The 23,837-nt window shown below is 40.0% G+C and overlaps 1 protein-coding gene across 1 annotated transcript in view; it reads left to right on the forward strand.

Moving 5' to 3' along the window:
- LOC111558779 overlaps positions 1 to 23,545 on the forward strand; it is a 219,499-nt gene extending 195,954 nt beyond the window's left edge. Inside the window, exon 3 of the mRNA XM_045051185.1 lies at positions 22,990 to 23,545. Within this exon, the coding sequence (XP_044907120.1) occupies positions 22,990 to 23,212 (223 nt within the window). The 3' untranslated portion in view covers positions 23,213 to 23,545. The remainder of the gene's footprint in view (positions 1 to 22,989) is intronic.
- Positions 23,546 to 23,837: the final 292 nt, after the last annotated feature.

Raw genomic sequence — 23,837 nt, forward strand, 5'->3', positions numbered from 1 at the left:
CTCTGTCTGGTTTAGGAATCAAAGTAATGCTGGCTTCATAGAATGAGTCTGGACGTTTTCCTTCCCTTTCTATTTTTTTGAATAGCTTGAGAAGGATAGGTATTATCTCTGCTTTAAATGTCTGGTAGAATTCCCCTGGGAAGCCATCTGGTCCTGGACTCCTATTTGTTGGGAAATTTTTGATAACTGATTCAATTTCTTCGCTCGTTATGGGTATGTTCAAGCTTTCTATTTCTTCCTGTTTGAGTTTTGGAAGTGTGCGGGTGCTTAGGAATTTGTCCATTTCTTCCAGGTTGTCCAGTCTGTTGGCATATAATTTTTCATAGTATTCCCTGATAATTGTTTGTATTTCTAAGGGATTGGTTGTAATAATTCCATTTTCATTCATGATTTATCTATTTGGGTCATCTCCCTTTTCGTTTTGAGAAGTTTATCAATTTTGTTTATTTTTTTCAAAAAACCAACTCTTGGTTTCATTGATCTGCTCTACAGTTGTTTTAGATTCTATATTATTTATTTCTGCTCTTATCTTTATTATTTCTCTTCTTCTGCTGGGTTTGGGGTGTCTTTGCTGTTCTGCTTCTATTTCCTTTAGGTGTGCTGTTAGATTTTGTATTTGGTGTTTTTGTTGTTTCTTGAGATAGGCCTGGATTGCAATGTATTTTCCTCTCCGGACTGCCTTCACTGCATCCCAAAGCGTTTGGATTGTTGTCTTTTCATTTTCATTTGGTTCCATGTATTTCTTAATTTCTTCTCTAATTGCCTGGTTGATCCATTCCTTCTTTAGTATGTTGTTCTTTAACCTCCATGCTTTTGGAGGTTTTCCAGACTATTGCTTGTGGTTGATTTCAAGCTTCATCGCATTGTGGTCTGAAAATATACATGGTATGATCTCAATTCTTGTATACTTATGAAGGGCTGTTTTGTGACCCAGTATGTGATCTATCTTGGAGAAGGTTCCATGTTCACTCGAGAAGAACGTATTTTCTGTTGCTTTGGGATGTAGAGTTCTAAATGTATCTGTCAAGTCCATCTGATCCAGTGTATCATTCAGGGCCCTTGTTTCTTTATTGATCCTGCGTCTAGATGATCTATCCATTGTTGTAAGTGGAGTATTAACGTCCCCTGCAATTACCACATTCTTATCAATAAGGTTGCTTATGTTTGTGATTAATTGTTATATATATTTCAGGGCTCCCGTATTCGGTGCATAGACATTTGTAATTGTTAGCTCTTCCTGATGGATAGACCCTGTAATGATTATATAATGCCCTTCTTCATCTCTTGTTACAGCCTTTAATTTAAAGTCTAGTTGTCTGATATAAGTATGGCTACTGCAGTTTTCTTTTGATTTCTAGTAGCAACATAGATAATTCTCCATCCCCTCACTTTCAATGTGAAGGTGTCTTCAGGTCTAAAATGAGTCTCTTGTAGACAGCAAATGGATGGGTCTTGTGCTTGTATCCATTGTCATACCCTATGACTTTTGGTTGGAGCATTTAGTCCATTTACATTCAGCGTTATTATAGAAAGATACGGGTTAGGAGACATTGTGATGTCTATAAGTTTAACGCTTGCAGTCATGTCTCTGGAACTTTGTCTCACGGGATCCCCCTTAGGATCTCTTGTAGGGCTGGTTTAGTGGTGACGAATTCCTTCAGTTTTTGTTTGTTTGGGAAGACCTTTATCTCTCCTTCTATTCTAAATGACAGACTTGCTGGATAAAGGATTCTCAGCTGCATTTTTTTCTCTGCTCATGACATTGAAGATTTCCTGCCATTCCTTTCTGGCCTGCCATGTTTCAGTAGACAGACCCGTCACGAGTCTTATCGGTATCCCTTTATATGTTAGAGCATGTTTATCCCTAGCTGCTCAGAATTCTCTATTTATCCTTGTATTTTGCCAGTTTCACTATCGTATGTTGTGCAGAGGATCAATTCAAGTTATGTCTGGGGGGAGTTCTCTGTGCCTCTTGGATTTCAATGCCTTTTTCCTTTCCCAGATCAGGGAAGTTCTCAGCTATGATTTCTTCAAGTACCCCTTCAGCAACTTTCCCTCTCTCTTCCTCCTCTGGAATCCCAATTATGCATATATTATTTCGTTTAATTATGTCACTTAGTCTCTAGGTCTCCCCTCATACTCCTGGATTTTTTAATCTCCCTTTTTCTCAGCTTCTTCTTTTTCCATAATTTTATCTTCTAATTCACCTATTCTCTCCACTGTCTCTTCAATCCGAGCTGTGGTCGCCTCCATATTATTTGGCAGCTCATTTATAGCATTTTTTAGCTCCTCCTGACTGTTTCTCAGTCCTTTGATCTCTGTAGCAATAGATTCTCTGCTGCCCTTTATACTTTTTCCAAGCCCAGCGAATAATTTGATGACTATTATTTTATTTCATTTTATTTTTTTCAATATATGAAATTTATTTTCAAATTGGTTTCCATTCAACACCCAGTGCTCATCCCAAAAGGTACCCTCCTCAATACCCATCACCCACCCTCCCCTCCCTCCCACCCCCCAACAACCCTCAGTTTGTTCTCAGTTTTTAAGAGTCTCTTATGCTTTGGCTCTCTCCCACTCTAACCTCTTTTTTTTTTCCGTCCACTCCCCCATGGGTCTCTGTTAAGTTTCTCAGGATCCACATAAGAGTGAGAACATATGGTATCTGTCTTTCTCTGTATGGCTTATTTCACTCAGCATCACACTCTCCAGTTCCATCCATGTTGCTACAAAGGGCCATATTTCGTTCTTTCTCATTGCCATGTAGTACTCCATTGTGTATATAAACCACAATTTCTTTATCCATTCATCAGGTGATGGACATTTAGGCTCTTTCAATAATTTGGCTATTGTTGAGAGTGCTGCTATAAACATTGGGGTACAAGTGCCCCTATGCATCAGTACTCCTGTATCCCTTGGGTGAATTCCTAGCAGTGCTATTGCTGGGTCATAGGGTAGATCTATTTTTCATTTTATGAGGAACCTCCACATTGTTTTCCAGAGTGGCTGCACCAATTTGCATTCCCACCAACAGTGCAAGAGGGTTCCCGTTTCTCCACATCCTCTCCAGCATCTATAGTCTCCTGATTTGTTCATTTTGGCCACTCTGACTGGCATGAGGTGATATCTGAGTGTGCTTTTGATTTCTATTTCCCTGATAAGGAGGCTCGTCGAGCATCTTGTCATGTGCCTGCTGGTCATCCGGATGTCTTCTTTAGAGAAGTGTCTATTCATGTTTTCTTCCCATTACTTCACTGGGTTATTTGTTTTTCCGGTGTGGAATTTGGTGAATTCTTTACAGATTTTGGATACTAGCCCTTTGTCCGATATGTCATTTGCAAATATCTTTTCCCATTCCGTTGGTTGCCTTTTAGTTTTGTTGGTTGTTTCCTTTGCTGTGCAGAAGCTTTTTATCTTCATATGGTACCAGTAATTCATTTTTGCTTTTAATTCCCTTGCCTTTGGGGATGTGTCGAGTAAGAGATTGCTATGGCTGAGGTCAGAGAGGTCTTTTCCTGCTTTCCCCTCTAGGGTTTTGAAGGTTTCCTGTCTCACATTCAGGTCCTTTTTCCATTTTGAGTTTTTTTTTGTGAATGTTGTCAGAAAGTGGTCTAGTTTCATTCTTATTCATGTTGTTGTCCAGCTCTCCCAGCACCATTTGTTAAAGAGACTGTCTTTTTTCATTGGATGTTCTTTCCTGCTTTGTCAAAGATGAGTTGGCCATACGTTTGTGGGTCTAGTTCTGGGGTTTCTATTCTATTCCATTGGTCTATGTGTCTGTTTTTGTGCCAATCCCATGCTGTCTTGATGATGACAGGTTTGTAGCAGAGGCTAAAGTCTGGGATTTTGATGCCTCCTGCTTTGGTCTTCTTCTACAAAATTACTTTGGCCATTCGGGGCCTTTTGTGTTTCCATAGGAATTTTACAATTGCTTGTTCTAGTTTCTAGAAGAATGCTGGTGCAATTTTGATTGGGATTGCATTGAATATGTAGATAGCTTTGGGTAGCATTGACATTTTGACAATATTTATTCTTCCAATCCATGAGCAGGAAATGTCTTTCCATTTCTTTAAATCTTCTTCAATTACCTTCATAAGCTTTCTATAGTTTTCAGCATACAGATCTTTTACATCTTTGGTTAGATTTACTCCGAGGTATTTTATGCTTCTTGGTTCAATTGTGAATGGGATCAGTTTCTTTATTTGTCTTTCTGTTGCTTCATTGTTAATGTATAAGAATGCAACTGATTTCTGTACGTTGATTTTGTATCCTGAGACTTTGATGAATTCATGTATCAGTTCTAGCAGACTTCTGGTGGAGTCTATCAGGTTTTCCATGTATAATATCATGTCATCTGCAAAAAGCGAAAGCTTGACTTCATCTTTGCCAATTTTGATGCCTTTGATTTCCTTTTGTTGTCTGATTGCTGATGCTAGAACTTCCAGCACGATGTTAAACAACAAGGAGAGAGTGCGCATCCCTGTCGTGTTCCTGATCTCAGGGGGAAAGCTCTCAGTTTTTCCCCATTGAGGAGGATGTCAGCTGTGGGCTTTTCATAAATGGCTTTTATGATCTTTAAGTATGTTCCTTCTATCTCGACTTTCTCCAGGGTTTTTATTAAGAAAGGGTGCTGGATTTTGTCAAAGGCCTTTTCTGCAACAATTGACAGGATCATATGGTTCTTATCTTTTCTCTTATTAATGTGATGTATCACGTTGATTGATTTGCGAATGTTGAACCAGCCCTGCATCCCAGGAATGAATCACACTTGATCACGGTGAATAATTCTTTTTATATGCTGTCGAATTCGATTTGCTAGTATCTTATTGACAATTTTTGCATCCATATTCATCAGGGATATTGGCCTGTAGTTCTCTTTTTTTACTGGGTCTCTGTCTGGTTTAGGAATCAAGGCAATACTGGCTTCGTAGAATGAGTCTGGAAGTTTTCCTTCCCTTTTAATTTCTTGGAATAGCTTGAGAAGGAAAGGTATTATCTCTGCTTTAAACGTCTGTTAGAACTCCCCTGGGAAGCCATCTGGTCCTAGACTCTTATTTGTTGGGAGATTTTTGATAACCGATTCAATTTCTTCGCTGGTTATGTGTCTGTTCAAGCTTTCTATTTCCTCCTGATTGAGTTTTGGAAGAGTGTGGGTGTTTAGGAATTTGTCCATTTCTTCCAGGTTGTCCAATTGGTTGGCATATAATTTTTCATAATATTCCCTGATAATTGTTTGTATCTCTGAGGGATTGGTTGTAATAATTCCATTTTCATTCATGATTTTATCTAGTTGGGTCATCTCCCTTTTCTTTTTGAGAAGGCTGGCTAGACGTTTGTCAATTTTGCTTATTTTTTCAAAAAACCAACTCTTGCTTTCATTGATCTACTCTACAGTTTTTTTAGATTCTATATTGTTTATTTCTGCTCTGATCTTTATTATTTCTCTTCTTCTGCTGGGTTTAGGCTGCCTTTGCTGTTCTGCTTCTAGTTCCTTTAGGTGTGCTGTTAGATTTTGTATTTGGGATTTTTCTTGTGTCTTGACATAGGCCTGGATTGCTATGTATTTTCCTCTCAGGACTGCCTTCGCTGCGTCCCAAAGTTATTGGATTGTTGTCTTTTCATTTTTGTTTCCAAATATTTTTTAATATCTTCTCTAATTGCCTGGTTGACCCACTCATTCTTTAGTAGGGTGTTCTTTAACCTCCATGCTTTTGGAGGTTTTCCAGACTTTTTCCTGTGGTTGATTTCAAGCTTCATAGCATTGTGGACTGAAAGTATGCATGGTATAATTTCAACTCCTGTATACTTATGACGGGTTGTTTTGTGATCCAGTATATGATCTATCTTGGAGAATGTTCCATGTGCACTCGAGAAGAAAGTATATTCTGTTGCTCTGGGATGCAGAGTTCTACATACATCTGTCAAGTCCATCTGATCCAATGTCTCATTCAGGGCCCTTGCTTCTTTATTGACCGTGTGTCTAGATGATCTATCCATTTCTGTAAGTGGGGTGTTAAAGTCCCCTGCAATTACCACCTTCTTATCAATAAGGTTGCTTATGTTTGTGAGTAATTGTTTTATATATTTGGGGCTCCGGTATTCGGCGCATAGACATTTATAACTGTTAGCTCTTCCTGATGGATAGACCCTGTAACTATTATATAATGTCCTTCTTCATCTCTTGTTACAGCCTTTAATTGAAAGTCTAGTTTGATATAAGTATGGCTACTCCAGCTTTCTTTTGGCTTCCAGTCGCATGATAAATAGTTCTCCATCCCCTCACTCTCAATCTAAAGGTGTCCTCAGGTCTACAATGAGTCTTTTGTAGACAGCAAACAGATGGGTCTTGTTTTTTTATCCATTCTGATACCCTATGTCTTTTGGTTGGCGCATTTAATCCATTTACATTCAGTGTTATTATAGAAAGATACGGTTTTAGAGTCATTGTGATGTCTGTATGTTTTATGCTTGTAGCGACGTCTCTGGTACTTTGTCTCACAGGGTCCCCCTTAGGATCTCTTGTAGGGCTGGTTTAGTGGTGACAAATTCCTTCAGGTTTTTTTGGGAAGACCTTTATCTCTCCTTCTATTCTAAATGACAGACTTGCTGGATAAAGGATTCTCGGCTGCATATTTTTTCTGTCTAGCACCCTGAAAATCTCATGCCAATTCTCTCTGGCCTGCCAAGTTTCAAAAGAGAGATCAGTCACGAGTCTTATAGGTGTCCCTTTATATGTTAGGGCACGTTTATCCCTTGCTGCTTTCAGAATTTTCTCTTTATCCTTGTATTTTGCCAGTTTGACTCTGATATGTCATGCAGAAGATCGATTCAAGTTATGTCTGAAGGGAGTTCTCTGTGCCTCTTGGATTTCAATGCCTTTTTCCTTCCCCAGTTCAGGGAAGTTCTCAGCTATTATTTCTTCAAGTACACCTTCAGCACCTTTCCCTCTCTCTTCCTCTTCCGGGATACCAATTATGCATATATTATTTCTTTTTATTGTATCACTTAGTTCTCTAATTTTCCCCTCATACTCCTGGATTTTTTTATCTCTCTTTTTCTCAGCTTCCTCTTTTTCCATAACTTTATCTTCTAGTTCACCTATTCTCTCCTCTGCCTCTTCAATCCGAGCCGTCGTTGATTCCATTTTGTTATGCATTTCGTTTAAAGCGTTTTTCAGCTCCTCCTGACTGTTCCTTAGTCCCTTGATCTCTGTAGCAAGAGATTCTCTGCTGTCCTGTATACTGTTTACAAGCCCAGTGATTAATTTTATGACTATTATTCTAAATTCACTTTCTGTTATATTATTTAAATCCTTTTTGATCAGCTCATTTGCTGTTGTTATTTCCTGGAGATTCTTCTGAGGGGAATTCTTCCACTTGGTCATTTTGGATAGTCCCTGGAGTGGTGAGGACCTGCAGGGCACTTCCCCTGTGCTGTGGTGTATAACTGGAGTTGGTGGGCGGGGCCGCAGTCAGACCTGATGTCTGCCCCCAGCCCACCGCTGGGGCCACAGTCAGACTGGTGTGTGCCTTCTCTTCCCCTCTCCTAGGGGTGCGATTCACTGTGGGGTGGTGTGGCCCGTCTGGGCTACTTGCACACTTCCAGGCTTGTGATGCTGGGGATCTGGCGTATTAGGTGGGGTGGGTAAGCAAGGTGCACAGGGGCAGGAGGGGCAGGCTTAGATCGCTTCTCCTTAGGTGATCCACTTCAGGAGGGGCCCTGTGGCAGCGGGAGGGAGTCAGATCCGCTGCCGGAGGTTTAGCTCCGCAGAAGCACAGAGTTGGGTGTTTGTGCGGAGCGAGCAAGTTCCCTGGCAGGAACTGGTTCTCTTTGGGATTTTGGCTGGGGGATGGGCGGGGGAGATGGCGCTGGCGAGCGCCTTTGTTCCCCACCAAACTGAGCTCTGTCGTCAGGGGGCTCAGCAGCTCTCCCTCCCTTTGTCCTCCAGCCTTCCCGCTTTCCGAGCAGAGCTGTTAACTTATGACCTCCCAGACGCTAAGTCGCGCTTGCTGTCGGAACACACTCCGTCCGGCCCCTCCGCTTTTGCCAGCCAGACTCGGGGGCTCTGCTTGGCTGGCGGGCCGCCCCTCCGCCCCGGTTCCCTCCTGCCAGTCCGTGGAGCACGCACTGCCTCGCCGCCCTTCCTACCCTCTTCCGTGGGCCTGTCGTCTGCGCTTGGCTCCGGAGACTCCATTCTGCTAATCCTCTGGCGGTTTTCTGGGTTATTTAGGCAGGTGTAGGTGGAATCTAAGTGATCAGCAGGACGTGCGGTGAGCCCAGCGTCCTCCTAAGCTGCCATCTTGCAAACCTCCCCGTGAGTATCATCTCAGCGTGGTTTTGATTTGTATTTCCCTGATGATGAGTGACATTGAGCATCTTTTCATGTGTCTGTTGGTCATCTGGATGTCTTCTTTGGAAAAGTGCTTATTCATATCTTCTGTCCATTTGTTCACTGGATTATTTGTTTTCTGGGTGTTGAGTTTGGTAAGTTCTTTATAGATTTTGGATAATAACCCTTTATCTGATATGTCATTTGCAAATATCTTTTCCCATTTTGCCAGTTGCCTTTTATATTTGTTGATCGTTTCCTTTGCAGTGCAGAAGCTTTAAATCTTGATTAGATCCCACTAGTTCATTTTGCTTTTAGTTCCTTTGCCTTTGTAGATGTGTTGAATAAGAAATTGCTGCGGCTGAGATGAAAGAGGTTGTTGCCTGCTTTCTCCTCTAGGGTTTTGGTGGTTTCCTGTCTCACCTTTAGGTCTTTTGTCCATTTTGAGTTTATTTTTTGTGTATGGAGTAAGAAAGTGGTCTAGATTTATTCTTCTGCATGTTGCTGTCTAGTTCTCCCAGCAGCATTTGCTAAAGAGACTGTATTTTTTTCCATTGGATGCACTTTCCTGCTTTGTCAAAGATTAGTTGGCCAGACATTTGTGCGTCCAATTCTGGGTTATCTATTCTATACCATTGGCCTATGTGTCTGTTTTTGTGCTAATACCATACTGTCCTGATGATTACAGCTTCGTAGTAAAGGCTAAAGTCTGGGATTGTGATGCCTCCTGCTTTGGTCTTCTTCTTCATTATTACTTTAGCTATTAGGGGTCTTTTGTGGTTCCATACAAATTTTAGGATTGTTTGTTCTAGCTTTGAGAAGAATGCCAGTGCAATTTTGATTGGGATTGCATTGAATGTGTAGATAGCTTTGGGTAGTATTGACATTTTAACAATATTTATTTTTCCTATACATTAGCATGGAATGTGCTTCCAGACTCATTCCATGAAGCCAGTATTACCCTGATTCCCAAAGCAGACAGAGACCCCACAAAAAAGGAAAATTACAGGCCAATATCCTTAGTGAACATGGATGCAAAAATTTGCAACAAGATAGTAGCAAATCAAATTCAACAGAATATAGAAAGAATTACTCACCGTGATGAAGTGGAATTCATTCCTGGGGCTTGTTCCACATTCACAAATCAATGTTATATATCACATTAATAAAAGAAAAGATAAGAACCATATGATCCTGTCAATAGATGCAGAAAAAGCTACAGCTTTTTCTACAGAAAAAAACTACAACATCCTTTCTTAATAAAAACCCTCAAGAAAGTCGGGAGAGAAGGAACATACTTAAACATCATAAAAGCCATTTATGAAGAGCCCACAGCTAATATCATCCTTACTGGGGAAAAACTGAGAGCTTTCCCCCTGAGATGAGGAACACGATGGGGATGTCCACTCTCACCACTGTTCTTTAACATAGTGTTGGAAGTCCTAGCATCAGCAATCAGACAACAAAATGAAATAAAAGACATCAAAATTGGCAAAGAAGTCAAACTTTCACTTTTCACAGACGACATGATACTCTACATGGAAAATCCAAAAGACTCTACCAAAATACTGCTAGAACTGATACATGAATTCAGCAAAGTCACAGGGTACAAAATCAATGTACAGAAATGGGTTGCATTTTTATACACCAATAATGAAGCAACAGAAAGAGAATTAAAGAAACTGATCCCATTTACAATTGCATGAAGAACCATAAAATACCCAGGAATAAATGTGACCAAATATGTCTGTATGCTGAAAACTATAGAAAGCTTATGAAGGAAATTGAAGAAGACACAAAGAAATTTTTTTCAATGTTTCAAGTTTTATTTAAATTCTACTTAGTTTACAGTGTTATACTAGTTTCAGACATAGAATTCAGTGATTCATCACCCACACATAACATCTGGTGCTTATCACAAGACCCCTCCTTAATACTCATCACCCATTTTGCCCATCCTCCCTCCCACCTCTACTACAACAACCTTCACTTTGTATGTTACAATAAGAGTCTCTTACGGTTTGTGGCATTTTTTCCTTTCCTCTCTTATAATCTGTTTTATTTTTTCAAACTAACATATGAGTGAAATCCTATGGCATTTGTCTTTTTCTGACTGACTTATTTCACTTAACATATTCACTCTAGTTCCATCCACATCATTGCAAATAGCAAGATTGCATTCTTCTTGATGGCTGATATTCCATTCTTTCTTTTTTTCCTTTCTTTACAAGATTTTATTTAAATTGAAGTGAGTTAACATATATACTCTAGTATTGGTTTCAGGAATAGAATTTGGTGATTTATAACTTACATATAACACCCATTATCACCACAAGAACTGTCCTCCTTAAAGCTCATCACACATTTAGCCCATATCTCCACCCACCTCCACTCCAGCAACCCTCATTGTGTTCTCTTTAGTTAAGAATCTCTTATGGTTTGCCTTCCTCTCTGTTTTTAGCTTTTAATTTTCTGCCCCTTCTCCTATGTTCATCTGTTTTGTTTCTTTATTATTTTTTTTAATTCTACCACCTTTCCATATATATTAAACAGCTTATGTGTATTTGGGCTCTTTCCATAATTTGACTATTATTGATTGTGCTGCTACACACATCAGGGTGCATGTGCCCCTCTGAATCAGTATTTTTTATCTTTTGCGTAATGCCTAACAATGCAATTGCTGGGTCATAGGGCAGTTGTAATTTTAATTTTTGAGGAAACTTCACATTGTTTTCCAGAGTGGCTGCACCATTTTGCATTCCCACCAACAGTGTAACAGTGTTCCCTTTTCTCCATATCCTCACCCATATCTGTGTTTCTTATGTTGTTAATTTTAGTCATTCTGACAGGTGTGATTTAGTATCTCATTATAGTGTTGATTCGTATTTCCCTGATAATGAGCATTGTTGAGCATCTTTTTATGTGTCATTTGGTCATCTGCATGTCTTCACTTGATTATGTCTATTCATGTCTACTGCCAATTTTTAACTGGATTATTTGTTTTTGAGGAGTTGAATTTGGTAAGTTCTTTATAGATTTTGATACTAACTCTTTATTCGATATGTCATTTGCAAATATCTTTTTCCATTCCAATGGTTGCCTTTTAGTTTTGTTGATTGTATCCTTCACTATGTAAAAGCATTTTGTTTGATGAGCTCCCAATAATTGATTTTTGGTTTTGTTTCCCTTGACAAAGGAGATGTATCTAGTAAAAATTTCCTATGGCTGAGGCCAAAGAGGTCTTCTCATCTAGGGTTTTGATGGTTTCCTGTCTCACATTTGGGACTTTCTCTATTTTGAGTTTATTTTTGTGTATGGTGTAAGAATCTGACCCAGGTTCATTCTTATGCATGCTTCTGTCCATTTTTCACATCACTTATTGAGGAGACTGTCTTTTTTTCCAACTATTATTCTTTCCTGCTTCATTCAAGATTAGTTGACCATATATTGTGGGTCCATTTCTGGGTTCTCTAATCTGTTCCATTGATCTGTCTGTTTTTGTGCCAGTACCATACTTTCTTGAATGTTACAGCCTTGTAATACAGCTTAAGTCTGGAATTGTGATGCCCCCAGCTTTTTTTTCCCAAGATTGCTTTGTCTATTCAAAGTCTTTTGTGGTTCTGTACAAGTGTTAGGTTTGTTTCTTCTAGTTCTGTGAAAACTTCTGGTGGTATTTTCATAGAGATTGCTTTCAACGTGTAGATTGCTTTGGGTAGTATAGACATTTTAACAATGTTTTATTCTCCAATCCTTGAATATGGAATATTTTCCCATTTCTATGTTTCATCTTCAGTTTCTTCCATAAGTGTTCTATACGTTTCAGAGTACACATCTTTACTTTTTTTTGTTGTTGTTGTTAAATTTCTTCTTAGGTATCTTGTGGTTTTGGGGGCGATTGTAAATGGGATTGATAACTGGGTTTCTTTTTCTGCTGTTTTTTTATTTGTTTGCAGAAATGCAACTGATTTATGTACATTGACTTTGTATCCTGCAACTTTACTGAATTTGTGCAATGACTAACAATTTTTTCATGGCATCATTCAGGTTTCCTATATAGAGTATTCTGTCATCTGCAAATAGTGAAACTTTGACTTCTTCCTTGCCAATTTTATTTCCTTTTATTTCCTTTTCTTGTCTAATTGCTGAGGCTAGGACGTCTACTACTATCTTTTTTTTTTCAACGTTTATTTATTTTTGGGACAGAGAGAGACAGAGCATGAACGGGGGAGGGGCAGAGAGAGAGGGAGACACGGAATCGGAAACAGGCTCCAGGCTCTGAGCCATGAGCCCAGAGCCTGACGCGGGGCTCGAACTCACGGACCTCGAGATCGTGACCTGGTTGAAGTCGGACGCTAAACCGACTGCACCACCCAGGCGCCCCAGGTCTACTACTATCTTAAATGACAATGGAAACAGTGTACATTCCTGTCTTATTTCTGACTAAAGAGGAAAATCTCAGTTTCCCCTTTGAGGATATTAACTGTGGGTCTTTTTTTTTAAGTTTAAATAACTATTTTTAAATATGAACTTTATTGCCGAATTGGTCTCCATACAATACCCAGTGCTCATCCCAAAATGTGCCCTCCTCAATACCCATCACCCACGCCCCCTCCCTCCCATCCCCCATCAACCCTCAGTTTGTTCTCAGTTTTAAAGAGTCTCTTATGCTTTGGCTCCCCCCCCCAACCTCTTTTTTTTTCTTCCCCTCCACCATGGACTTCTGATAAGTTTCTCAGGATCCACATAAGGTGAAACATACGGTGTCTGTCTTTCTCTGTATGGCTTATTTCACTTAGCACACACTCTCCAGTTCCATCCACGTTGCTACAAAAGGCCAGATTTCATTCTTTCTCATTGCCACGTAGTATTCCATTGTGTATATAAACCACAATTTCTTTATCCATTTGTCAGTTGATGGACATTTAGGCTCTTTCCATAATTTGGCTATTGTTGAGAGTGCTGCTATAAACATTGGGGTATAGGTGTCCCTATGAATCAGCACTCCTGTACCCTTGGGTAAATTCCTAGCAGTGCTATTGCTGGGTCAAAGGGTAAATCTATTTTTCATTTTTTGAGGAACCTCCACACTATTTTCCAGAGCAGCTGCACCAGTTTTCATTCCCACCAACAGTGCAAGAGGATTCCTGTTTCTCCACATCCTCGCCAGCACCTATACTCTCCTGATTTGTTTATTTTAGCCTCTCTGACTGGCGTGAGGTGAAATCTGAGTGTGGTTTTGATTTGTATTTCCCTGATGAAGAGCAACGTTGAGCATCTTTTCATGTGCCTATTGGCCATCTGGATGTCTTCTTTAGAGAAGTGTATATTCATGTTTTATGCCCATTTCTTCACTGGATTATTTGTTTTTCGGGTGTGGAGTTCGGTGAGCTCTTTATAGATTTTGGATACTAGTCCTTTGTCTGATATGTCATTTGCAAATATCTTTTCCCATTCCATCGCTTGCCTTTTAGTTTTGTTGATTATTTCCTTTGCTGTGCAGAAGATTTTTATCTTCATGAGGTCCCAATAGTTCATTTTTGCTTTTAATTCCCTTGCTTTTGGGGATGTGTCAATTGAGAAATTGCTACGGCTGAGGTCAGAGAGTCTTGACATTTTAGCAATATTTATTTTTCCAACCCATGAGCAGGGAATGTTTTTGCAATTCTTTTTATCTTCTTCAATTTCCTTCATAAGAATTCTATAGTTTTCAGCATAGAGATCTTTTACATCTTTGGCTAGGTATATTACTAGGTATTTTGTAATTCTTGGTGCAACTGTGGATTTGATAAGTTTTTTATTTGTCTTTCTGTTGCTTCTTTATTAGTGTACAAGAATGCAACTGATTTCTCTACATTGATTTTGTATCCTGCAACTTTGCTGAATTCATGTATCAGTTCTAGCAAACTTTTGGTGGAGTCTACTGGATTTTCCATGTATAATACCATGTCATCTGCAAAAAGTGAAAGCTTGACTTCATCTTTGCCAATTTTGAGGCCTTTGATTTCCTTTTATTGTCTGATTGCTGATGCTAGCACATCCAACACTATGTTAGACACCAGTGGTGAGAGTGGATATCCCTGTCATGTTCCTGATCTCAGGGGGAAAGCTCTCAGTTTTTCCCCCATTGATAATGATATTAGCTGTGGGCTTTCCTTAAATGGTTTTTATAATGTTTAAGTATGTTCCTTTTATCCCGACTTTCTCTAGGGTTTTTATAAGAACGTATATTAAATTTTGTCCAATGCATTTTCTGCATCGATTGACAGGATCATATGGTTCTTATCTTTTCTTTTATTAATGTGATGTATAAAGTTGATTGATTTGCTAATGTTGAACCAGCCTTGCAGCCTAGACATGAATCCCACTTGACCATGGTGAATAATTCTTTTCATATGTTGTTGAATTTGATTTGCTAGTATCTTATTGAGAAATTTTGCATCCATATTCATTAGGAATATTGGCCTGTAGTTCTCTTTTTTTACTGGGTCTCTCTCTGGTTTAGGAATGAAAGTAACGCTGACTTCACAGAATGAGTCTGGATGTTTTCCTTCCCTTTCTATTTTTTGGAACAGCTTGAGAAGAATAGGTATTGTCTCTGCTTTATATGTCTGGTAGAATTCCCCTGGGAAGCGAAATGGTCCTGGACTACTTGTTTGGAGATTTTTGATACCTGATTCAATTTCTTCGCTGGTTATGAATCTGTTCAAGTTTTCTATTTCTTCCTGTTTGAGTTTTGGAAGTGTGTGGGTTTTAGGTATTTATCCATTTCTTCCAGGTTTTCCAGTTTTTTGGCATATAATTTTTCATCGTATTCCCTGAAAATTGCTTGTATTTCTGAGGGATTGGTTGTAATAATTCCATTTTCATTCATGATTTTATCTATTTGGGTCTTCTCCCTTTTGTTTTTGAAAAGCCTGGCTAGAGGTTTATCAATTTTGTTTACTTTTTCAAAAAACCAACTCTTGGTTTCATTGATCTGCCCTACAGTTTTGTTAGATTGTATATTGTATATTTCTGCTCTAATCGTTATTATTTCTCTTCTTCTGCTGGGTTTGGGGTGTCTCTGCTGCTCTGCTTCTATTTCCTTTAGGTGTGCTGTTAGATTTTGTATTTGGGATTTTTCTTGTGTCTTGAGATAGGCCTGGGTTGCAATGTATTTTCCTCTCAGGACTGTCTTCGCTGCATTCCTAAGCTTTGGACTGTTGTATTTTCATTTTCGTTTGTTTCCATATATTTTTAAATATCTTCTCTATTTGCCTGGTTGACCCATTCCTTCTTTACTAGGGTGTTCTTTAACCTCTATGCTTTTGGAGGTTTTCCAAACTTTTTTCCTGTGGTTGATTTCAAGCTTCATAGCATTGTGGTCTGAAAATGTGCATGCTATGATCTCAATTCTTGTATACTTATGGAGGGCTGTTTTGTGACCCAGTATGTGATCTATCTTGGAGAATGTTCCATGTGCACTCGAGAAGAAAGTATATTCTGTTGCTTTGGGATGCAGAGTTCTAAATACATCTGTCAAGTCCATCTGATCCAGTGTATCATTCAGGGCCCTTGTCTCTTTATTGATCCTGTGTCTAGATGATCTATCCATTTCTGTAAGTGGAGTATTAAAGTCCCCTGCAATTACCACAGTCTTATCAATAAGGTTGCTTATGTTTGTGATTAATTGTTATATATATATATATATATATATATATATATATATATATATTTATGAAGGCTTCCGTATTGAGCTCATAGCATTTATAATTGTTATCTCTTCCTGATAGGAGACCCTGTAATTATTATATAATGTCCTTCTTCATCTCTTGTTACATCCTTTAATTTAAAGTCTAGTTTCTCTGATGGCTACTGCAGCTTTCTTTTGACTTCCAGAAGTATGACAATTAGATACTTCTCCATCCCCTCACTTTCAATGTGAAGGTGTCCTCAGGTCTAAAATGAGTCTCTTGTAGACAGCAAATAGATGGGTCTTGTTTTTTTATCCATTCTGATACCCTATGTGTTTTGGTTGGAGCGTTTATTCCATTTACATTCAGTGTTATTATAGTAAGATATGGGTTTAGAGTCATTGTGATGTCTGTAGGTTTAATTCTTGTAGTGATGTCTCTGGTACTTTCTGGTCCTTGCAACATTTCACTCACAGAGTCCCCCTTAGGATGTCTTGTAGGGCTGGTTTAGTGGTGATGAATTCCTTCAGTTTTTGTTTGTTTGGGAAAACCTTTATCTCTCCTTCTATTATAAATGACAGACTTGCTGGATAAAGGATTCTCGGCTGCATATTTTTTCTGTTCGTCCCATTGAAGATTTCCTGCCATTTCTTTCTGGCCTGCCAGATTTCAGTAGTTAGATCCATCACTAGTTTTATCAGTCTCCCTTTATATGTTAGAACATGTTTATCCCTAGCTGCTTTCAGAATTCTCTCTTTACCCTTGTATTTTGCCAGTTTCACTATGATATGTCATGCGGAAGATCGCTTCAAGTGACGTCTGAAGGGAGTTCTCTGTGCCTCTTGGATTTCAATGCCTTTTTCCTTCCCCAGGTCAGGGAAGATCTCAGCTATGTACACCTTCAGCCCTTTTCTCTCTCTCTCCCTCCTATGGATCCCAATGATGTGTATGTTATTGCGTTTTATTTCATCACTTAGTTCTCTAATTCTCCCCTCATACTCCTGGATTTTTTATCTCTCTTTTTCTCAGCTTCCTCTTTTTCCATAATTTTATCTTCTAATTCACGTATTCTCTTCTCTGCTTCTTCAATCTGAGCTGTGGTCACCTCCATTTTACTTTGCACCTCATTTATAGCATTTTTTAGCTCCTCCTGTTTCTTAATCCCTTGATCTATGTAGCAATAGATTCTCCTCTGTCCTGTATACTTTTTCCAAGCCCCTGATTAATTTTATGACTATTAATTTAAATTCTTTTTCTGTTACATTGCTTAAATCGTTTTTGATCAGTTGGTTAGCTGTCAGTACCTCCTGGAGTTTCTTTTGAGGAGAATTCTTCTGTTTCATCATTTTGGATAGTCACTGGAGTTGCATGGAACTGCAGGACCCTTCCTCTGTGCTGTCTGGAGTAACTTGCATCGGTGGGCAGGGCCGCAGTCAGACCTGATGTTTTCCCTAGCCCACTGCTGGGGCCACATTCAGACTGATGTGTACCTTATCTTCCCCTCTCCCAGGGGCAGAACTCACTGTGGAGTGGTGTGGCCCCTGTCTGGGCTACTTGCACACTGCCAGGCTTGTGGTGCTGCTTTGATGGGATCTGGTGTATTAGCTGGGGTGGATTCACAAGGGGCAAAGGGGCCAGAGGGGTAGGCTCAGCTCACTTTGCCTTCAGTGGTCTGCCACTCGAGGGGCCCTGTGGCACTGGGAGAGAGGCAGCCCCATCGGAGGGATGGATCAACAGAAGCGCAGCATTGGGTGTTTTCGTGGTGGAAGCAAGTTTGGTGCCGGGAACTGGTTCCCTTTGGAATTGTGGCTGGGGGATTGGAGAAGGAGATGGCGCTGGCCAGTGCTTTTGTTCCCCACTGATCTGAGCTCTCTCTCTCCTGGCTCAACAACTCTCCCTTCCATTGTCCTCTAGTCCTCTTACTCTGTGAGCAAAGCTCTTGACTTATAACATTCCAGATGTTAAGTCCTGCTGCCTGTCAGAATTCATGGAGTCCTTCCCCTCTGCTTTTGCAAGTCAGACTCATGGGCTCTGCCTTGCTGGGGGCTGCTCCTCCACCACCCCGGGTCCCTCCTGCCAGTCCGTGTAGCACGCACTGCCTCTCCACCTTCCCTACCCTCTTCTATGAGCCTCTTGTCTACACTTGGCTCTGGAGAGTCCCTTCTGCTAGTCTTTTGGTGGATTTCTGGGTTATTTAGGCAGATGTGGGTGGAATCTAATACTGTGGGTCTTTAATATATGGCCTTGATGATGTTGAGGCATGTTCCCTCTACCCTGTTTTGTTGACGGTTTTTATCAAGAATGGATGTTGTACATTCTCAAATGCTATTCTTTTTTGCATCTATTGAGAGGATCATATTTTTCTTATTGATTTTATCAGAGTGGTTTGTCACATTGATTTGGGAACATTAAGTCACTCTTGCATACCAGGAATAAGTCCTATTGATCTCTGATTCTTTTAATGTACTCCTGGATTTGATTTGCTAGTATCTTGTTGAGAATGTTTGCATCCAAGTTCATTAGGTATGTTGGCCTGTAATTTTCTTTATTAGTCAGATTTGTGTCTTCTTTTGGAAATAAGGTAATGCTGGCCTTATAGATTGTGTTTATAAGTTTTCCTTCCATTTCTCTTTTTTTGGAACAGTTTGAGAAGAATAAGTATTAACTCTCCTTTAAATGTCTGGTAGAATTCACCTGGGAAACCATCTGGCTCTGGACTTTTGTTTCTTGGGACATTTGTGATTATGGATTCAATTTTTTTGCTGATTATGAGACTGGTCAGCTTTTCTATTTCTTCATGTTTCATTTTTGGTAATTTATATGTTTCTAGGAATTTATCCATTTCTTCCAGATTGTCCCATTTGATGGCATGTCATTTTTCTTAATATTCTTTTATACTTCTTTGTATTTCTGTGGCATTGGTTTTTATTTCTCCTTTGTCATTTGTGATTTATGTATTTGAGTTTTTCTCTTTTCTTTTTGATATGCCTGGATAGGGGTTTATTTAATTTATTACATTTATCAAAGAAGAATCTCCTGGTTTAATTGATCTGTTCAATTGTTTTTTTAAGGTACTATGTATTTTATCTCTGCTCTAATCTTTACTTCCTTCTTTCTGCTGGCTTTAGGTTTCAATTGTTTTTCATTTTTCTTTCTCCTTTAGATATAAAGTTAGTTTGTTTATATGAGATTTTGTTTGTTTCTTGATGTAACTCTGTATTGCTATATACTTCCTTCCTTGGGCTATTTTTTCTTTTTTGGCATCTTGTAGATTTTGGACCATTGCATTTTGATTTTAATTTAGTTACATGTAATTTTTAAATTTCTTGTCTGATTTCCTGTTGACCCATTCATTGTTTAGTAGCTTCTTACTTGATTTCCATGTGTTTGTTTTCTTTCCACATCCTTTTTTTTCTGATTTACTTATCATTATCATTGTGGTCAGAAAAGGTGCATGGTATGATTTCAATGTTTTTTATACATGTTAAAGTATGATTTGTGACTGAATATGTAATGTATTTTGGAGAATGATCCATGTACACTTAAAAAGAATGTGTATTTTGCTGTTTTAGGATGGAATGTTCTGCATATATCAGTTAAGTCCATCTGGTACAGTGTGTCATTTAAAGCCATTGTTTCTGTTTATTTTCTGTTTAGTGTCAATCCATTGATGTAAGTGGGGGTGTTAAAGTGCTTTGCTATTATTGATTTTTAATCAATGAGTTCTTATGTACTTGTTATTTATTGCTTCATATGGGTGCTTCCTTTTTGGGGCATTAATATTTACAATTGTTCTATCTTATTGTTTGATAGTCCCCTTTATGATTATATAGTATATTTCTTTATCTCTTGTTACTAACTTTGTTTTATTTTATTTTTTCTTTTCTCAATCTTACTTTCCAAAGTTTTATTTAAAATTCAGTTTGTTAACATACAGTGTAATATTATTTGGAGGCATATGATTTAGTGATTCAACACTTATATACAATACTTGGTGCTCATCAAACAAGTGCCTTCCTTAAAGAAATTGTGGTTTATATACACAATGGAGTACTACATGTCAATGAGAAAGAACGAAATATGGCCCTTTGTAGCAACGTGGATGGAACTGTAGAGTGTGATGCTAAGTGAAATAAGCCATACAGAGAAAGACAGATACCATATGTTTTCACTCTTATGTGGATCCTGAGAAACTTAACAGAAACCCATGGAGGAGGGGAAGGAAAAAAAAAGAAGTTAGAGTGGGAGAGAGCCAAAGCATAAGAGACTCTTAAAAACTGAGAACAAACTGGGGGTTGATGGGGGGTGGGAGGGAGGGGAGGGTGGGTGTTGGGTATTGAGGAGGGCACCTTTTGGGATGAGCACTGGGTGTTGTATGGAAACCAATTTGACAATAAATTTCATATATTGAGAAAAAAACAAGTGCCTCCTTAATCCCCATCAAGTATTTAATGCATCCCCTCTCAGGAATTTTTCTGTTTCTAAACAAATTTTAGAATTGTTTCCTCCAGCTCTGTGAAGAATGCTGGTGTCATTTTGATAGAGATTTCATTGAATATGTTGTTTACTTTGGGAAGTATTGACATTTTAACAATATTTGTTCTTGCAATCCATGATTATGGAAAGTTTTTCCATTTCTTTGTGTCTTCTCCAATTTCTTTCATAAGCTGTCTATAGTTTTCAGCACACAGATTGTTTTACCTCTTTGGTTAGGTTTATTCTTAGGTACTTTATACTTTTTGGTGCAATTTAAATGGGATCAAGTCCTTGATTTCCCTTTCTTCTGCTTAATTACTGGGGTAAAATAATGAGGCCTATTTCTGTATGTTGATTTTATATACTGAAACTTTGCTAAAATCATGTACCTGTTCTATCATTATTTGGGGGGAGTCTATTAGGTTTTCCACATAGAGTATCAGATCATCTGTGAGAAGGAAAGTTTGACTTCTTCCCTGCGCATTTGGGTGCCTTTTCTTTTTCTTTTCTGATTGCTGTGCCTAGGACTTCCAGTACTATGTTGAAAAAGAGTGGTGATAGGGGACATTCCCATCATGTTCCTGACCTTAGGGGGAATACTCTGATTTCCCCCATTGAGGATGATATTAGCTGTGGGTCTTTTGTATATGGCCTTTATGATATTGAGGTATGTCTCTTCTATCCCTACTGTCTTGAAATTTTTGTTTTTGTTTTTGTTTTTATCAAGAAACAATGCTGTGTTTTGTAAAATGCTTTTCTGCATCTATTGAGAGGATCATATGATTCTTATACTTTTTCTATGTTAATGTGATCAGTAAAATTGATTGATTTGAAGATTCTGAACCAGCCTGGAAGTCCAAGAATAAGTCCCACTTGATCATGGTGAATAATTAATGCATTTTTGAATCAATTTGATAGTGTCCTGTTGAGAACTTTTGCATTAGTGTTCATCAGGGCAATTGGTCTGTAATTCTCCTTTTAGCAGGGTCTTTGTGTAGTTTTGAAATAAACATGCTGCTGACCTCAGAATGAGTTTGAAATTTTCTTTTTCATTTCCATATTTTTTGGAACAGATTCAAAAGAATAGATATTATGCTGGGTGAGGAGCCAAGATGGCAGAACAGCATGGAAGTTTTTTGTGTATCTGGCATCTATGAATACAGCCAGAACAACATTAAACCATCCTGCAACCTAGAAAACTGATTGGGGGATTAACACAACAATCTGCACAACCTGAACCACAGAATTCAGTAGGAACATGGTGTGGAGATGTGAACTTGGGAGCAAGAAGCCACGGGAAGGGAGGTGCCTTTGCTGGCAGAGAGAGGAAGGAGATGGGCAGGGGGAGAATACAGGAAAAGCACCCCTCCCCAAAAGCAGCTGGAGAGAAAGTGGAAAATTGGAACCAGCAGCAGAGACTAAACTAAAAAAGGAGAAAGGAGAAAGGAGAGACTGTAAACAGAGGGGAGTGCAAAGTCTTCAACTCTGCAGCTTGATATCTGGTGGTGCTCAGATAGGAAGGGTGAATCCCCAGGAACAGAGAAGGGTCCATGAGGTTCACGGGCCACATGGATAAAAGTGGTTCCACTACTAGAAGGACGTTTGGTAGAGACTGTTGAAGGCACCTAGTCCCAGTAGACCCCAGAAAATGGCCACTTTCGCTGGTGTTGTAACAAGGTTAAGAGTGAAGCCTGGTGCAAGATATGTGATGTGATTTTCCATAATCCCTGAAAAGCTGCTGCTACACTATCTCATGAACTTTTTCTTGGGCGGGCTGGCACCTGTTCACAGTGTCAGGGCACTGGCAGCAGCAGGGTCCAGCGAGTGTTCCTGGGTGCAGCCTACATTCAGCCAGTGCTCCTTCAGCCATTGCTGAGTGAGACCCTCCCACAGAGGGGTGGAACAGGTCAAAGCTGAAGTCCTTCAGAAGTAAAGGGCGGGTGGGGGGGAGGCAGTATTAAGGTGACAGCGTAGAAGGATGCTGGGAACACCGCCTCCTGCTGGTCACTTATATTCCACCCACATCTGCCTAAATAACCCAGAAAACAACCAGAAGACTAGCAGAAAAGACTCGCCAGAGCCAAGTGTATCAAGAGGCCCAAGGAAGCTGGTAGAAAGGGCAGAGAGGTGGTGTGCGCTACATGGACTGGAGGGAGGGAGCCAGGGTGGTGAAGGGGCAGCCCACCCAGCAAGGCAGAGCCCCTGAGTCTGACTTGCAAAAGCGGAGGGGCCGGACAGAGTGTGTTTTGACAGCCAATGGGACTTAACATCTGGAATGTTATAAGTCAACCACTCTGCTTGGAGAGTTGGAGAGCTAGAGGACAACGGGAGGGAGAGTTGAGCCCCAGAGGACAGAGCACAGCTCAGAGGGGAACAAAGGCACTGGGAAGCAATGTCTCCCTCACCCATCCCCCAGCCAAAATCCCAAAGGGAACCAGTTCCCATCACGGAACTTGCTTGCACCGTGCAAACACCCAATGATATGCTTCTGTGAATCCATCCCTCCAACAGGTATGCCTCCTTCCCGGTGCCACAGAGCCCATCCCACAGGAGAACACAGAAGGCAAAGCGAACTGAGCCTGCCCATCCCGCCCCTGTGCACCTTGTGGATCCACCCCGGCTAATATGTCAGAACCCATCAAAGCAGCACCACAAGCCTGGCAGTGTGCAAGTAGCCCAGACAAGGGCCACACCACTCTGCAGTGAGTCCTGCCCCTGGGAGAGAAGAAGATAAGGTACACAGTGTTAGGATGTCCCTGGAAGGCGACGGCCACCTCACCAGTGTGCCGAAACAACTGAAGGTCAACCAATCACTGAGTGCCAGCACAATCCAACGGAAAGCCCCGAGCAGCTCTCCAGAATGAACTGAAGGTCAACCAATCAACGAGCAACAGCACAACCTGGCGTGAAAGAAAAACCCACCCGGACTAAACCCAGAACTGCTGCAGCTTAAAAACCCTACCCCACCACACCCGGGCGCAACATCCCTGACTCCTCTCACTCCCTGAGTCACAGAACCTCACCTGGAACCTTAGTTCCCAATAAAGCCTTTGACTGCAAAAAATTATTTTTGACTCTAACTCCTATCTTTACCCCACCCAACGCCTGACACTAACACACACCAGTCTGACTGTGGCCCCAGCGGTGGGCTGGGGACAGACATCAGGTCTGACTGCAGCCCTGCCCACCAACACAAGTTACTCCAGACAGCACAGGGGCAGAGCCCTGCAGTTCTGCACCACTGCAAGGACTATCCAAAATGATGAAACAGAAGAATCTCCTCAAAATAAACACCAGGAAGTAGCGACAGCTAACAAACTGATCAAAAACTATTTAAGCAATATAACAGAAAATAAATT

The sequence above is a fragment of the Felis catus genome, chromosome X (assembly GCF_018350175.1).
Source record: "Felis catus isolate Fca126 chromosome X, F.catus_Fca126_mat1.0, whole genome shotgun sequence".
NCBI classification, from domain to species: Eukaryota; Metazoa; Chordata; class Mammalia; order Carnivora; family Felidae; genus Felis; species Felis catus.